Below are 18,014 nucleotides of genomic sequence, written 5' to 3' on the forward strand. Positions count from 1 at the left end.
CAGACAAAATTCTCAATCATGTTCTATTGAAAGTAGAACTGTCATTGATTACATTGATTACACCCTGCATAGCCAGCCAGAGCCTTCTCAGGCTTTTGTTCCCTTACACGATTTGTTACATTCCTCGAGTAAAAAGTTACCTGTCTGAAGTCATTGCTTGAAGTGCACTTATTAAAAATAATAGTAAAAATCCAGTGTAACTTGTCCCAAGTGAGTCATCCCCCCACCATGGCTGAACAGACAAGCAGTGATGAAGCTGAAGAACAGCATGCTTACAAATCAGATGACCTGAAGGCAAGGAGGGCCATCCTTTACATGGTTTCATTATTGCTTTAAAAATTATTGCTTTAAAAGCCTGCCTCAGGGGAGGGTTAGGTAAAGCAAAATGTACGATGCAGGAACTCTGGGGAAGTGCAGGGCCAGCTATAGAAGTGCTTTCTTAGGACAAAAGGAAACTGTAGGACAAGGCTGCTGTGGGACATGGGGAAGAGCCTGAGCTGGACATGAAGGAGGGGCAGGCCTGTGAGGCCAGGAGAGCATGTGGAAGCAAAGCCAGAGCTTGAGCAGTTGCAGAGTGTGGGATTTCTGTTCCAAAAGAGGAGGTATGAGTCCAGTTTCAGTGAGAAACACAATCTTCCCCATCATTAGGGATTTCTGGAATACTGTTGCAAGACAATGTATTAGCTCTGGGATGCTGTAGCAATCCAGAGGCACCAGAACTCCCTCGAGGCCTGTGGCTCATGTCGTGCCTGACTTGCAGCACTGAAGTTTGTCCCATCACATGTGCATCCATCCCCTGAGTCTTCTTCCCACGGCAGAACTCTTGGTCTTCACCTCTCCGAAGTGTGTGCTTTAACCCTGGTTTAAACCCCAACATGCAGGGGCTCTCTGGAGTGAGATGGTAGTAAGTCCTGACTATCCAAAAGCTCAGGGAAGTACTAAGATCGAGTCCAACATACCCTTCAGAGATGGTACTGTTCAGATGAAATTGAGGCTTTTCCCTTCTTTCTGAAAGATTTAAAAGTGCTGGGGGAGCACCCATGTCAAAATAGACATTATTCTTGTCTGGTTCTTCTCTGGTTTCATTCACCTAGTAAGGCCAAAAAGCTCTGCGTTGCTATATTGAAAGGAAAAATTTTATGAGATGGAGTTAAAAAATGTATACCTGAAAAGAGATCCCGAATGCAGACAGATCTGTGACACCTGCCTGAATGGGCTGGAAGCTCGATGTGGAATTCAGTTCATGCCTGTATTGCCTCTGGCCCCACACCTTCCTATTAGCTTTATTTAAAAGCTCCCTTTGAATTACCTGTGCAGTTTACTTCACACGTAGGCCAAGTAACAAACTGGGCCAAAGAAAGACCGAAATCCAGGCACTGTTACTGCACTGTGTATAATCAGGGTCAGAGGGAATGTTCAGGAAAATACAGCAGAGCAGCAGTGCCTTTGTGATGCTCCAGAAAACTGTGCATTAGCAGCAAGTTTTCTTCTTTCCTTGTGGAATCATCTAAGACACAACCTCTAGAAATGCAACAGCTCTATCTTTTTTTAAATGAAGTTATTCTAAGATCTTTTTGCCTTGAGTACCTCCCCAAATACCTTCACAGTACCCCTGCACTCCCTGCACCCAGACTTTGTGGAAAGCTTCTGGCTCTTCAGCTGAAGGAAAACCCTATGCCATGCAATGCACGGCTGCTGCCTTCCTCATCAGCCGCTCAGTCATTGGTGAGTTTGGTCTCATCACATCACGTTCATGCAGGAGACACCTGTGAAAGGAGAAGCAGGAGGGTGAGGAGTGGGTGATAAACGTGCACTGTTCTGCCAAACAGCCTGTGTGGAGGCAAGCCCATGTGGCAGACCACACTTCTGACTTCCCAGCAAAGCAGATGTCAGCAGTGGCACTGACTGGAGTTGCAGCAGTTTACAGAAGCTTAGCAGTCCATAACACATGGTCAATTGGCCATATTTGAACACAGAATCATCTGAAAATCAACTACCCTTGAACACAGACAGATCATCCATCAGGCTGCAAGAGCGACTTCTGGAATTGAAAGCTATTGTACTTTTTATCCTGGTTAAATGTTGCTACATTTAACACAAATGCTTGCATAGAATTTTAGCTTTAAATTTATTGATTTGAATATATTCATTACTTCTTACTTTTAGCAACAGTACTACTTCCACAAATATTTATCAGGGAAATACTCACCTTGCAAGGTTTTGTTTGGCCTTTGATTTAGAATTTAAAGCAGCATGAATCAGTAACAGGCTGAAGACATCTCTCTGAAAAAAAGTCAACAAAATACAAAGTACTAATTCATAATGTATTGCTGGTTACAATGTCCTGGTTTCCAAACTGTTAAATTCACAGAAAGGAAACATATCAACATTAAAAATAAAGAGCTATCCCTGCTGGTAAGTATTTGCAAACAGGATTCTGTCACAAGTTCAGCTTTTCACTGTCTAAGACAGAAGTGCTGTTAATGAGGTAAATACTTAATGGCGGCTACTGAAAGGGGATTAAATCACATCAAAGGATCTCCTTTACCTGAGCATCACTGCCTCCCACTCGGATTAGTTCATAACGGATTGGGTACAGCAGGTCTACAGCTTTGTCAAAATTCCCATTTTCAAACTCTACAAAAGCCTGGCACAGTGGCAGCCCCAAACTAGGAGCCAGGGAAAGCTGGTGGTCTTCATGAGGTGCTCTGTAGAATGAAAATGTGGTTAACTTCCATAGGCCAAAGCAGAATTTCATATTTCAATGCCAGCCTGCCACTGCCTGCACACAGTTTTTTTGAGTTTTTTTGTTACTGTACAAAGCCTGATGTTTCAGGTACTTGACTTAAGTAATACCTTTTGGTGTGGTTATGCTACTTTCACCTTTTTGTTACTCATCCAGGAATCAGTTTTTATTCTCCTGAATGTACCCACAAAAGGCACAAGCCCAACCCCTCCTACCCCTGCAATAAACAGTTTGGGTTAGGCCAGTAAGAAAACTGCAGTTTCTCTTCTGCTGACCTCACCAGAACATCCTACTGCTAGTCCTTTGTCTGGCCACATGTGGCCATCAGTCCTTGCTCCCAGTCATGACCTTGCAAACCAGCTCCTTCTCAAGTCAGCGTTAAAAAACTTTCTGTTTCTTTCACTGGACCAGCCTTCATTTTCCAGTAGGCAACCCTGCCCTATGTGTTTATCATTCCTTAAATAAACTGTGGCATCCTAGAAAGATAGAAGTTCACCACAGATGTTATTTGAAGCAACTTGAGACAGCAAGTGATGAAAATGATGGAAGAATTTCTTATGTCCAACATTTCCATGGAAAAGAGCCTGTGACACCAACCACCAGAGAGCGCCATGGGACACCCAACAAATTCCCAGCAAGTTTCCATGGCTAAGGCCAGGGAAAAATAGCGGTGCAATGCCAGATGGGACTGTTGTTTGTGCCCAGGTTGTATCACTGATTTCTTAACACATACAAAACACCTCTTGGGTATCATTTATATATTATGTATTTGTCACAGATGTAAATTAATCCAATCATTAACATAGCTCCTTCAGCTCACAGCCTGCTTTCTTAAATAATGAAATTAAGCTTAATAATATTTCACACTACAGCTAAAAATGTACACATGTATTATTAAGGCAGGAAGTACATAAAAGGAAGCACTGGGTGAAAGAATAAGTCGCATATATAACAGTTTTCTGTTATATAGTATATATACTTTATATATACTGGCATACTTTATACAAATAGGATAAATAACAAAACATATTTTCTGCTTTCTACTTTAGTTAAATGAGACAGGCTTGCTTTGAAGTTATTTCTTTTGATAAGTATTCTTAAAAACTACTTGAAACTACATGTAGTCAAGATCAAACAGTGACAATTTCAGGTTCTCCTTCCCTTTTTTAAAGGCAAGGAAGCAACAGATGTTTAAACAGAGGGCAAAAAGGGTGTATGAGGGGAAGAAATTGAATTTAAAGCATATATATATATATCAACCCCTTCAAAGAAACCCAAGGCAACTCACATTCATTTAATACCTAAGGGAACACAAATCTCTAAATTCTTGGATGCAATACTTAAATACTGAAAGTGAAATATTCTAGATTATTACTTTAGTAGTTCTTGAAACTTAATTTCCTGCAGATGGACCTAACAACACATTAAAGAGTAGCCATTAGAATATCACTACCAACTAATGTTTTGTTATCAACCTTTTAAACTAGAGCAGAAAAGATCCACCACAGACAGCTGACATATCTTGTAGAATGTTCTTATTAGCATACTTTACTCCTTGTCTGTAACACAGCTTAGTGTGACCCCACTAAAATGAAATAGACAGCTACTGCTCAGGTGGTGTCCATGCCCTCTAACACAAAAGATTTTTGCTCAACAAGATGAGAAACCCCTCCAGACATTACCTCAAAAAATAAATAATGATATGGGTCTCCTAACTGGATGTTGCCCTGCTAAGTGACATGCTAAGGCAGGCAGGAGCTGTTGGAGCTTCAGCAAGTCAGAGACATCATCGCCCTGAAGTTCAGAGGGCTATTCACTGAAGCCAGTGCAGGAATTCCTTGCTTACCTGGCAAGTTCCTGCAGAGTTGTTAAAAGCTCCTCAGTAGCTTTGTGGTCTTTGGCTCCAAGGAAAGACATCAAGAAGTGTGCATCATTGAACAGAAGAATGTGATCCTTGGTGTGCTTCTTTGTAATCCCAAGCAGATGATTCCACCTGTCCCCAAGCTTTACACCTAAGAATAAAAAGACTTCTCTCAATAATATTGCCACATGCAAAAGTATGACTTTGCAATGTACTTTCAGCCACTTAGCATAAAAAGCATTCCTACTGAACTCAAGAGAATGTTTCCTGATGTGGCAAAATTAATGCAGCAATAATGCTTAGCTGCAGCCTGCCTTATCTGGGCCAAGAGTTTCTTGACTGTCAGGAGTTTAAAGGCATTGTTTTAGTCTGCATTGTGTGAGCTTCCGGCTTTATTATGAGATTGCTCACAATGTCTTGGAGGTGCTGCTCACCACGAGCCATCTGTAGCAACCACAAGACAGAGTGAGAAGATGGATTTAATAAAAACCCCAAAACCTCATTAGTGCTTTAGCAGAACAGTGTGACATGCTGTCTGCAAATCATGTCCCGTGCCATGAACCCCAGTGTATAAACAATGACATAAAAAGGGGAAATGCTGCTGAGTTAGGAAAGTACAAAAAGCCAGAAGGTGATATGCCCATACAAACTATTACAGAAAAAAAAGGCTCTAACTGGAAATTTACATCCAGAAAATGCTATGGGTTTTTAGAGGCTTATGCACTTGATTGCTCAGCCTCAGACCTCCAGGGACAATATAAGTGAATTTGTCAAAGAAGAAGTATGTGACCTATGCTAGCTAGAGCTGACTGCTATGCCACACTGGCATGGAAAATGGAAGCTCTTGGGAAAAATAAAGCTTACAGACATCATTAGGAATTTTACACTGATGCTTTCCTCAAGTTTCTTTTGAAACACTGATTGAGCTTGTGTGTAATTACATTAAAGCACTACCCCAACATGAATGGCAGGGGAAAGGAAAAAAAAAAGGTTACAAAAAAGAATGGCCAGAGGACATCCTCCTACCTTCCAGATGAAGCCTGTAGAGCATTGAACAGTTATCAACTATATCCAGCATGCTTCCACTTGTTAGGCACCGGGGAGCAATCTGTAATCACAAGTACTCATAGGCTGGCCAAGTGATGTGCTAGCAGAAACTTCCTGAGATTATCAAACTTACTTTCACAGTACTAAATCAATTTTATCCTTCTATTAATTCAAAATTACTTGTTTTGTAATGTCCTAATTGCATCTTTCTTGAGTACAGGAATTTGCAATGACAGAAACTTTTTTAGCTTTACATGTGTTGATTTTCTCAGTAAATATGGAGACTCACCATGGTATTTTATTTTTTCCAGAACTGTGCCATAAATATTACTTCATTTGATCCATGCTAGTAGATAGAAATCTGCCCAGCAGCTTTCTTAATGCTGGCAGTATTTTTACAATCTTTACAAAGATGTGCTATGTTATCTAATTTGATACTGATTATTTACAAAGATTGTTTCAAAATCCAGACAGTGGACTTTGTACCTAACATGCAAAACTAGTTCTTTGTAAATGTGACTTGACTTTATAGGAAAATTAATATACATCCTTTAAAAGGTATGAATAAGAAACATGGACAGAATGGAAATCAGTACCACTGTAGCTCTTTCAGGCACTCAGATTTTAACACTCCAGTCCTCGAGGCATTTTCCCCGGAACTGCTGAGAAGTTGTTTCCCCAAAAGACTGTAGTAACAGATGTAAACAATATTTATACACAGATCACACACTGTGATAGGTTTCAATCTCACACAGAAGGAAGAAAGCACACATTGTGATCTGGCATGATCTCAGTAAAGAAAAAAGGGCCCCTACTCACATGCTTGTCATAAATTGTCAAAGCAGCTTCATATTCCCCCTGGAAAAGCAAAGGAGGACTGTGGTTAACATGCAGACACAGCAACCAGCAGAGACTGGCAGCAACCAGACACAAACACATTAACAGACATCACAACAGCTCTTCAGGACTGCCTCATCAAAACAAACCAAGTCAAAGAAACTTCGGGGTATTCAAAGCAGAGAAGCCTGGATTTAATAGGCAAAATAATCAGTATGTTGAGGTTTTATCTAAGGATAAGTACCAATACTGGCACAAGTTAAGCAAGAAGGAGAAACATGAGGTATTGTCTCTCATTCTAATGTTCCTTTCAGGGATTTTTGCAAAAACCAGTGCATCTCATGGTGCATGCAAAGACATGGGGAAAAAAAAAGTTTTAAGTAGCCTTCAAAAAAGTTATGTAGATAGGAAGTGGCAAAATAAATAAACTACTGGACTCCTACTGAGAATTATGTTCCTTCTATGTTACTCTGCTTTCTGGCCAAAGGATGCTGCCACATTTATCTCCCTATTAAGCTGAACCCCACAAGTGCTGTCCATTAAATCCAAGGAAATTGTGACAGGCTGGATAAAATTTCAACCATTTTTAAAGACTTTCAACAGTAAGAATTAGTAACAATAATTAATAGCACTGGCAACCCAATTTAGAGTTTATGGCGTCTTTTTTTATAGCCAGCAAATTTTGGGCCCAGAAAAATGAGTACTGAATTTGGTAACAATTTTGTTAATTTCTGTCTCAAAATTAGAGATCTAAGTTCATCTTGCTATCTAATAACTGTGCTAAATGTAATCAGTGAGGTTACTGGATCTGCAAATATGCAATAATCTCACAGCAATATTTCAACATTCTTAGAAAGATTTTGAAACGTTTGACCAATGCAATTAAAATTCCCAAAATAACAGTATTAAAGGACTATGCCACTTTGTAAATGCAGCATTGTGCTATTTTATTAAAATAACCCTTTAAATAGCTGACACACCCCCCCAGTAAATGTTAGTACTGCCTTTTAAATAGCTTTAGATAACCTATCTGGACTGTAAAGCACATGTATGAAAATACCTCATACCTTTTCAATGTAGTATAAAGCCCAGTGCCAGTAATTATGGCAGGCAAGCATATCACTGCTCTGGAGAGAAAATTAAAAAAAAAATTACATATTTGCAAAATAACTTCTCTTTTCAAGTTATCTGGTCAGGTTTCTGTTTCCTCCTTCAGCAAAACTGAGTACTTCAGGAGACACAAAAGAGACAAGAAATATAAATCAGCTGCCAGGACACCTCATTTGGTACACTTGTCTTTGCAGCTATTGAGGGCAACACCTTAAACCCAAGGTTTCCCTCACACAATTTTCCAGATAAGAGTTTCACTTGGGTGCCTCAGAATTCACCTTTCTTCAGTACTCTTTAAAAAAAAAATTAATCCCCACCTGTAAGAGTAAGATTTATCTCATCTAAAATTTAGGCATCTTGTCTGAAGTAACCTGGCCAGATAGTGGAGAGAGGAGGATATGGAGGCCTTATGAGGGCCAATCATCCCAGCCATCTAGAACCTACATCAGACAAAGAGGAATCACTTTTTAAACAAGTTTTACTACAGGCTACAGAAGCTGCAAGAGATGCTAAACAGACTGGCAGCTCATCAGGCGAGATGAATTTTTGCTGGACTGCATCAATTTCACACTGTTCTTTCCAGCTGGCACTTGAACTTCAAATCCTCTTCCCTAGACTGCAGCTCAAGGCAATTGCAGTTCATTTTTGTGCATGCATTAAAATATACACAAATGCAGTTCCATAATCTTTTGGTGAAAATTAAAATACCAGAAAGGTTCACCCTTCTCCTCCCACTCTCTCCCAATTCTGTAGTTAAACTTAATGGTCTTGTAAGTGGAAAAATCATCTTTATTGTCATACTGACAACTGTAACAACCACTTTCAGGAAGCCCAAAGGTAAAGGTTCCAAATAAATGTCAGGGCCTTACAGTGCTAAGATAAACAGTCTGGTAATCTTTGCTTGTTTAATATTAAATCACAAACCAAACCCATGCAACAGAAGCAGTCATGTGCTTGGCACAAACACTGATAATATCAAGTTGAATACCATACTTCTGTTCCAAATGTCATACAAATAAGATCATGGAATTACCTGACTAAATAAAGCAAAGCATTTTCCCTGCTGCTAAATTTGAGCTCTGAAAAAGATTAAACTGCTAGAGAGATGTGGGCTTGCACTTGATTTTATTTGGATAAAGAGTATGAATCACAGAGAAATGCAACTATTTTAAGAAGCAAGAGTTAAAAAAAAAATTGATCCAAAAGTCACTGACCGGGGTTTTTAAGGTATCATCCACACTGTCAAGCCCCTACATCACTGTTTCATTAAAACTAACATATTAAAAAACCAAAATGCTTTCTGGGAAGTGACAGGTGTGAACCTCAAGCAAGAGTTTTCTGTCTGCATTTTCAAGCCCATCTGAATGCTTAACCTAAAAAATAAAACAAGCACAAAAACAGCCTTTCTAGTTTGACTATCCAGTCCTGTTCTTTGGGTGAAGTGGAACAGTCAGTTCAGATGACTCTAAAATAGACTCTTGTGTGTTCTAGCAAAGGCAAACCTCACAGCCCTCAGCTCTGACTATAACAGACTTAATCACTGGGTAAAATCTGTCAAACACAAAATGAAACTTAATTTACAGCAAAGGACCACATGACAGACTAATTAACCTGTTCAATAGTCTGAAAGATGGTATAAAACATGTTGGATATATAAGGTAACTGATACACTAGAAAATAATTAGTACACTAGAAAAAAGATAAGAGCATAATTTCTCTTTTCTTTACAGTTGTTCTTAAAATCCTCTCCCCATCCAGAAGCAAACAAATATTTTAGTGTTTTGAAACAGTTGACTTGACTGCGTCATTTCCCACCTCATCTTAGGTCCCATGAGGAGATTTAGCCAGGCCCTTCAATTAACTGTCAGTGCTTACCTCAGTCTAAGTAAAAAGCTTGTGAAAGAATAAGTGGTCACTTCACTTTATAACCACACAACAGATCACAAATAGGGACAGCCATGTGCCTCATAACATGCCACTTCTTCCTGCCTCTTGCTTAAAAGCTGCACTGAGAGTAGCAGCACCTCAAGGGAGGATTTGCTCTAATATGCAAACTCTGCATTGATTGTAATAGGTCTGCAGACAGGAAGGAATTGCAGGCAGAGGACTCAAGAACTTGGCCGCAGGAATTAAAGAAAACCTAAAAGGAGCTTTTTTAGGGATGCCACAAAAACATTTACCTTCCAGTTCTTTTCTGTTTCCTTCATGAATTTTAAGCCTTTCTCCACCTCTGCTTTCATTTCATTTACATGAGCTATAGTATGGACAGACCACGCATCTGTCTGATTTATAGCCAAAGCCTTCGAGTGAAAAAGAGAAAAACACAATGAGCCTTACAAATTTGCAATTACAGACATTTATCACTGCTTATCTAGAGACAAGAGACTAATTTTTGCTTGCTGCATGTTAAGTACATCCTTGTACCCCTCCAACTAACCACAGCCCAGAAGTCTGATTTGGACAGAAAAGGAAGAGAATGTTTCCTGCCTGACTTCACTTCCCAGCTTCCTTTTCCTTGACCCAACAAATCCCACTAGGCTTTTGGCATTTTGCAAAGTTAGTCATAAACCTAGTAAAGGTTAACTTTTAGTGTTTAGTCTCCACTTTCACTTTCAGCAATTTGATGTAACAGAAGTTTTGTCAAGAACACCCACTAGAGATTAATTGTGTCTGAGACTCCTGGAGGATAGGGATAATCCTGAGGACTGGAGAAAGTCAAGTGTAATTACTGCCTTCATAGAAAGGAAACAGGCTGGCTAGTATTGATCCCCAGGAACATTGTTACAGTTAATTGCTCAATAATCCAGGAACAAGCATCTAGGAAAAAAAGGGAGCAGGAAGCCAAACAGGACTGACTGTCAAGAGCAGACTACATCCAAACAATCCAACATTCTTTAATAGAAGCAAACAGCCAATTATACATGTGGGAAGCAGGAGATGGGCTGATATATGGATTTTATAGGGATGTTCTGACCCCACCTGACAGAACATGCTCATAAGTGAATACAGTCCAGTGAAACTGCCTTGGTGGGGCAGAAATGTGAGAATAGTCATCAACAAGTCTCACAAAGCTCTGTGAGCATTTCCATGTTGAGCTGTATCTCTTTGCTACTTTGACTAACAACTGGCAGAAACCACCACCCTGGCTGAGAATTCTCAAGCCTTTTAGCACCAACAGCAGGCAGTTTACCTCATGGGCAACCTTCTCAGCACGGTCATAAAGGTTTGTTTCCATGAGTCCAAAAGAGTAGTAGCCCTTCACGTAGCTAACAAAAGGGAGAAAAATAGCACACCATCCATTTATAAATAGGTTTAATCCAGGACTGAAAAAACATACTAGAAAGAGCATTTAACTCAAAAAAGTTCTTGCAGCGCAATTTACAATGGTTCAAACTCACAGGATACAGAACTGCTAAGCTAATTCTCAGAGGAAACGAGTGACCCTGAGACACCAGCATAGCAAACAGTGACAAGATGCACATCAGAACGGACATTTCCATCTCTGGATGAGATGCAATCACCAGCTACACAGAACCAGCTGCTGGTCTCCATAACAGTTGCAAGGTACAGAATTAAAATGCTAGAAGTGAAACACTGCTGTCACCAAAGCTATCTGAGCATCTCAAAGGCAATCTTCTACATTTTCCCAGTGCCCACAAAACCACAAGAGGGTATTTTTACATGAAGTGGCCCTTTAAAACTGGTTGTAAATCATCCCATTAAGCCATAAAGGCCCAACATAAAGGAAAATTAAAGATGTTATGTGCACCTGATTTATTTAGTGGATCAACATGAGTAGTTTTTTTTTGGAAGAAATGAAGAAATTTTGCCACTGCCCTGGGTGAGGACATGATTTTATCCTGTGTGTTACAGACTATGTGCTATATTTGATAGCAGAGAGACACAGCTCACTTAAGAAAAATCCCTCAACAACAGTGTCAAGAGGATACTGAATACACATTTTATGTGTGGTCAAGTCTGATTAACTTCTAGACTCTTGGTTTTTATCTACAGATCTCTTTCCAAAAGATGCTGAACTTTTAAGTCTGAACTTAAAAATCATGTAGTCCATGCACACCAGGTAAAGAGCAATTTCCAAATGAAGCATGACCCACCTGCTCAGTGGAACATCACGTGTCCAGAAAGGATAAACACGGGCAATAGCATCTCGCATCTGACGTTGATATCCCAGGTAGAAATAAGTGTCATGGGAAAATTTGAGGGCTAGCAGATCAGTTGGGTGGTTCTGCAGAATCTGCTCCCATAGATCACAAGCTTTTGGAAGTTGGCTAGAAATAAAAAATTATTTCCATCACTGAAAAAAGGCACATATGCCTGCCCCTGCTGTTAGTCCTGAACTTAAATGATGCTGAAAAACAGAAAATTCAGCACCAAATTACTTATTCTTTTCCTTGAAGGACTTCTTTAGTCTTTTCTAAACTAATAATGGGATTATCTTCATTTGGCACCTTCTCAGAAATCTTATGAAAGAAATTGTGTTGGGTTACACCAAATCACTGCAACATACAAGGAAAATGAAACAAGCTTACACCTTAAATCTAAAAATTTTCCTACAGGGCTGAATAGTTCCTATAGGGACCCACCATAACTAATGAACTTTGTATGTACAAAGACACCGTCCCTCTCCTTTTGTGGGAATCAAACCCTGTGGCAGGGCTTCAGTAGCTTCCTCATTTCCTTTGCTGAGATGTGAGGCAAATCCACGCTGCCCCATTTGTTTGGCAAACAAATAATGAAAGTGAATCATCAGCCCATAAGTTCTGCACCTCATATAGATTTATCATATGGAGTAAAGCAGTGAGCAGGGGAAATTGGGTTTGACACAGGGAAACAAGAGAGACAAGTGTGTAACTTTCCTTCTGTGTATCTGAGTCTGGACCCTACCGTAGCTAAATACTTCATTTCCTAGTTCTGAACCACACTGATGGATCTGTGGCAGCTTTAAAACTTGGAGTGCTTAATGCCAGGAAATGGTGACAATAAGAGCACTTTATCTCCTACAGTGCTGCTCAGCAGCCAGACGTGGCACTTAGGGTGGAGAGAGAAATTCAGGGACAATCTGTGACATCTCACCCTGATCCTTTGCTAGATGTCAGCTAGTATCACACACCACTATTGTCAACCTTCACTTCTGCCTGCAGTAGACAAAGGAACTCTTCATAGTCCCTCAAGCAAGGTGACAGAGGACTCACCCCTTGGCAAACACATCCAGTGCTGACACATGAAGCCTCTCCCGCTCTGTCAGTGGCTGTGACTTGGAAAGTGCCACCATGGCTCTCACAGCGCTGTCCAGCTCCTTGTCGAGTCTCACAGTCCTTCCAGTGCCAATCAGCTCCAAGCCATTGGCAATGACATGTCCCATCGCTGCAGGAAACAGCACAGCATCAGCTGAGCTCACAGCAGAGCCTTCAGCTCCACAAAACACCACAAGAGCTGAGCATTTGCAATAAAATTGACTTGTGGACAGGGGTGTAGGAAGTCTCCTAAGCCTAAAGTTCTCAGAAGGTTTTCATGACAGCTACTCAAATATTATGTGAAATTAAAAGAAAAAAAACACCACACAAAAGCATTCTGCCTGCTCTAGATTTTGAGGAAGTTTTACAGAATTCTATGAACTATCACCTTGCCCTTGCATAAACAGTCAGTTAAATACCAAGACAACAGGCATTAACCCAGCACTTTCCATGCTCAGAATCAAAGGTTATACTCACTGAAGTTTGGATCTGCTGCCTTTAGCCTGGAGAGACACCCGTCAATACCTCCAAGGCTCTCATTATTGGTCCAAGTTGCATACTGTAAGAGAGATAGAACAAGAGAGGGTCGAGAAATCCTCTGTGATACCGGACCTCTTTTTGTTCTCACAGACACTTAAAATTCAAAAGCAAGGCAAATGACTAGAGGACGAATGTTCCACTCAGGCAGGTTTAGTGAAATAGAAAATCTGGGGCTTAATATAATTCAGTCACCAGCAGAACCAATTACCCTGGATTTCAATGGGGTTTTTGTCAGCTGGCTGGTTTGCTGGTATCAAGTGGAATGAGTGCACTGGCTGAAGTTTTCACCACAGCTGCAGCATCTGGCACAGCCCTCTGCTTAAAAGGGATTCCTGCTGCCAGCTAAAGGCTGAACTCCTGTGGTGGCTGATTTTGAGGTTCTCCGAGCTGGTAAGAAATTTAAATATCAGCTACAGAAAAGAGTGTTTCATGCACAAGTCCTTTCAAATCACATTTTCTTGTGCTTTTTGGTCATACCTGTGTCAGCACAGCATCGAAGAGCTTACAGGCTTCATTGCTGGTCGTGGACAGGACAAGTCCAGCATCCTGCCAGGCCTGCACAACAAACAAACACAAACATGCTCCTTTTACACCCTCATCATCCAGGCTACACTGACAAACGTTCAAACTGATGCTGTTCTGATATTTTCATCAGCTGTGCACTTTCAAAAAGAAAAGCTGGAAGGACAGTGTGAACCAGAAACAAACCTTTTGTTCAACTGTAGTTACATCTAAGACTCCACTAGTTGGAGACAGCAGTGAGACTAAAGAAGCCAATAATTACCAAGTGTACCAGAAGATCTCAATGGGTTGCCCATGTTGGAGTTTGAAAAACAGAGGTCTCAGAGAGAGATCAAAATGCAAGGTTTGAAATAAAACCTTTGGATGAATTGAAGTATATTAAGCCACTCACACGTGAAATAGACGTGTAAGTTTAAGTTTTAGATAAGTAAGTTTAAGTAAGTAAGAATATGTTTTAAGTGCCTTAAAAAGTAAAAGCCCCAGACATCAGTGTAGAAAACAAGTCTTAAAAACAAGTCTCCATGAGAGTTCCAAAACATAGCTTTAGACATAATAAAAATATAGTAAGAATATTGCTTACATTTTTCAGATAGAACAGACAGACTATATGCACAGATTATATGTAAACTTTCATACTAAGAAACTAGAATTCTAATAGGTTAAGAAGAAATGCTTCAGATTCGTGTTTTTAGCTCATTGGGTAATTTGTAAATAAGAATCCGTGTATTGGAGTGATCTCTCTCTTCCTCCACCATCATCATCATCACTATCACCACATGAAGAAGAAGAAGAGAAAGACAAAGAACAGAAGAAAAAAAACAGGGAGTATCTGCTTCTCAAGACTGTACCAGCCTGCAGCCTCTGCCCCACCTCAGGACTCTGTACTAGGCTGCAACTTCAGCTTTCTCAGGACCTTGCACTGGAGAGCTGCTCTATTTCTAATCAGGACTTTACTTCTATTTGGGACTCTATGCTGAAAGTTTTTAGCACGGGCTCTAACACTCAGGATCTTTTGCCTTTTAAGACTGACGCGCCTTTACAATAAACAACTTCATAGCAACTAATAATTGCTCAGCTCTTTTTAAAGAGAACCAAAAATCCCAGTAGCCCAGCACATAATGACAGCGCCATTCTGAATTCATTACAGTTGTTGGTGAGTTTCTCTGCTACAGGCACACCTCATGTGGAGACATGATAAAACAAAACCCTGTTCCCCTATAACCTATAAATCTGTATAAACAATAATGTTCTTCTGAATCAGCTTGCAGACCAAACAGCCTGGCAGAGCTCCAGAGTTTCTGGAGTTAACCAACTGAAAATTTGGATCACAGATTCATACACAAGCGTGACACAACAATAAGAATGTGGGAAATGGATAAAGCTAAGAAGCAAAACAGAATTGGGCTGCCATAGTTTCTAGTAACATAACATGTCTGAGGCACAACATCTCCTGGCTGGCTGCTGGAAAATGAGCAGAGTTCATTTGAGAAGCTGCACCAATCACTTCAGCATTACTTTAATGCAGTACACAGAACTTAGAGGATATTATAAAAACAGACCTGGGGCAAGCTAATTCAGACTTCTCCTAATGGGGACTTAGTCCTTCCTGATGCTGCAAGAATTCAGCTCTTCTCATTTTATATTTTATAACATTTTCTAGCTACAAAAAATCTGTCAAAATTTTTAAATAACCAGGCAAAGACAACTTTAACATAACCTAATATATCCTGTGATTGGATTAAAGGCTCACATTCCAACAGCTAAAGCAGTTGAGTCTTCAAATTACATGCCTGAAAGACTAGACCTGAATCTAAAATTACACATATTCTTTGCAATTCCTACTATAACCACATTACAATTCACACTCTGTACTGAAATTGGCCAGAATAAACTTCCTAATACAATTTGAAGCACTAGAAAGCAGGCATTAGTTATCTGCACAGGACACACTCTCCTTGTTCTGTGGGTGTGGTGAGACTTTGCAAAAAGGTCTTCATCCATCACAGCCATACATATTCATTAATACGTGCTTCTTACCAAATACACAGAACTAATTCCTAGAATGAAGTCGCATGCATCTTCCTCCTACTGGAGGTCCTTTTACGGTCCAGGAGAGTCAGAAAAAGGAGTCTCTGGTAGTCATATTCACTTAATGCTTTGATATTAAAGGCATCCTTTCCTTGAACTTTTTCTTTGGACATGTTTCTGTGTTACATAACTTGCAAAAAAAAAAACAGTGTAGTCCTTCTTATCTGTTTCTCCACTGGTTCCAGCCATGCTTATAATCCTGTGTGCATACCTTTAAACCCCTTTATCTTTTTTTGCCAGTTAGACTTTGAGCTCTGTTCAGCAACCTCAGGGGAGCTGAAAATTTTTATTCTCTATGTAATTTATCAGCCAGAAAAAGAATAAAGAGAAAAGTCAAGCAGGTAGCAAGGTTAGGCTTGCTACTTACAAGCAATCTGTGAAGTAACCAGGAGCCACCCTCAGCATCAGTCATCAAAAACAAATTTTGTTAGAGCAGGTCTCTGCATCACTGTTTTACACAACAGCTTGAGGTGCTTGCTAAGCAGAAAATGATGCCCCATTCTGAGGGGACTTGATGCCGATTCACAAGAATGGAAAAGTCTGTGTGTGAGCACCAGAACAAACCTGTGCCCCATCAGGGATGCCACTGCTCTGGCACTACTCTATGCCAGAACTAGCACATCACGACAATGGGCTACAAGGAAGAACCATCCCACAGCAGCTGCTGGCTCCTAAGAGACATAAAAGATGTGCTCCAAATCTAACCTCTCATTGCCAACTGAGAACTAAAGAACTACTGGGATTACAGAAAAAGCAGCACCCCTTGTGCTCTAGGATGTACATAAGGGGTCCTGCCCTGACTATTTGGGACAATCAGGTCCTGAGGCTTCTCTCCAGTGAGGTATCAGACTGTGACTGAGGAAATCCAGGAGGGAGTGTTAGTGGGCAAAAATCAGCCTCAAGAGTCTGTGAAGCAATTATCAGTTCCCCTTCCCACAGAGGCTGCCTTCGGGTTCTCTTACGCTAATCTCCCACAACCCTCTCTCTAACTCCAGGTGAGAGTCTTTTCTGTGATGCCTCTTGTATTACAGAGTCATGGCCTTTGCTCTTCTCACTGCTTCTTGGTGAGACCAAAGCCTTGCCCTTTCCCCTGCTCTAAGATTAGAGTTCAGTCATGAGACCTTGGTGACTGTTTATTTGTATTTTTTTCTCTGCTAGAATCTTAGCCGGCTCTGACAATTGTGCTCTCTGTGGGCTGCAGCTGGCATCTCTTGAATGCCTTGCGTGACAGATCCCCAGAGCTCTGTCAATCACGCACCTATCACATACAATCTTCAAGACTTTGTTTTAACCTGCCACTGTTTTAATTAACCAAAACACAACCATAAAAGGAGTTTATCAGAAAGACAGCATGCAAATTACTTAATCAGTAAGCGCCTCCTGTAGGGTTGCACTCTTTGACCCGAGGCTGATTTCGAAGGCCTGACCCTTTTCTGAGGCCCATGGAAAGGACAGGTGGGCACCGTGGGACCCCTGCGCTGGGGACAAGACCCAGAGAGTAAAACGGATGGGTGCAGCGACCCTTCCCCCTTTCCAGATCCCAGCAGCAGCTTCCCTGCTCCGAAACCCACCCGAGTGTATGAGGGTGACCTCCAGCCACAGCGAGCCCGGCTCAGCTCCGAGCCCGCCGCAATCCAAAGCCCGTCGGCAGCGCCGCAACCCCCAGGGAAGCCACCCGCCGCTCCTGGGCGTCGGGCACGGGCAGGACGGAGCCTCGCTGGCTCAGCGCCTCAGCGGTGCCCTCCTCTCGCAGCCCCGCACGCTGCCGTCCCCCCGCAGCCCCTCACGCTGCCGTCCCCTCGCAGCCCCGCACGCTGCCGACCCCCCGCAGCCCCGCACGCTGCAGTCCCCTCGCAGCCCTTCAGCGCTGCCCTCACCTTGCAGTCCCTCAGCGCAGCCATGGTCCCACCGCAATCTCGCCGCTCCGCAGCTCCGACGCGAGCGGGGCGGGGCCGCCACTGGCGCGAGCGGCGGGCGGTGGGTGGCGGGTACGCGCGGAGCCTGTGCG

The 18,014-nt window shown here is 41.5% G+C and overlaps 1 protein-coding gene across 2 annotated transcripts in view; it reads right to left on the reverse strand.

The window, feature by feature from the left end:
- Positions 1–17,955, reverse strand: part of TTC38 (tetratricopeptide repeat domain 38) — a 22,566-nt gene extending 4,611 nt beyond the window's left edge. Inside the window, exons 1-14 of one of the 2 annotated variants that reach the window (XR_004417635.1) lie at positions 17,884–17,955; positions 13,874–13,951; positions 13,334–13,415; positions 12,815–12,986; positions 11,717–11,890; positions 10,792–10,867; positions 9,782–9,901; positions 7,559–7,618; positions 6,474–6,512; positions 5,634–5,715; positions 4,593–4,758; positions 2,549–2,708; positions 2,210–2,283; positions 1,600–1,766 (exon numbers count right to left, since the gene is read on the reverse strand). Coding sequence is in view for 1 of the 2 variants with exons in the window: in XM_033057204.2 (XP_032913095.1) it covers positions 1,673–1,766; positions 2,210–2,283; positions 2,549–2,708; positions 4,593–4,758; positions 5,634–5,715; positions 6,474–6,512; positions 7,559–7,618; positions 9,782–9,901; positions 10,792–10,867; positions 11,717–11,890; positions 12,815–12,986; positions 13,334–13,415; positions 13,874–13,951; positions 17,884–17,907 (1,401 nt within the window). In the remaining variant the exon portion in view is untranslated. Of the gene's footprint in view, positions 1–1,360; positions 1,767–2,209; positions 2,284–2,548; positions 2,709–4,592; positions 4,759–5,633; positions 5,716–6,473; positions 6,513–7,558; positions 7,619–9,781; positions 9,902–10,791; positions 10,868–11,716; positions 11,891–12,814; positions 12,987–13,333; positions 13,416–13,873; positions 13,952–17,883 lie in introns of those variants that run through there. The other variant, XM_033057204.2, reaches the window with a different exon arrangement.
- Positions 17,956–18,014: the final 59 nt, after the last annotated feature.

The sequence above is a fragment of the Catharus ustulatus genome, chromosome 4, assembly GCF_009819885.2.
Source record: "Catharus ustulatus isolate bCatUst1 chromosome 4, bCatUst1.pri.v2, whole genome shotgun sequence".
NCBI lineage: Eukaryota > Metazoa > Chordata > Aves > Passeriformes > Turdidae > Catharus > Catharus ustulatus.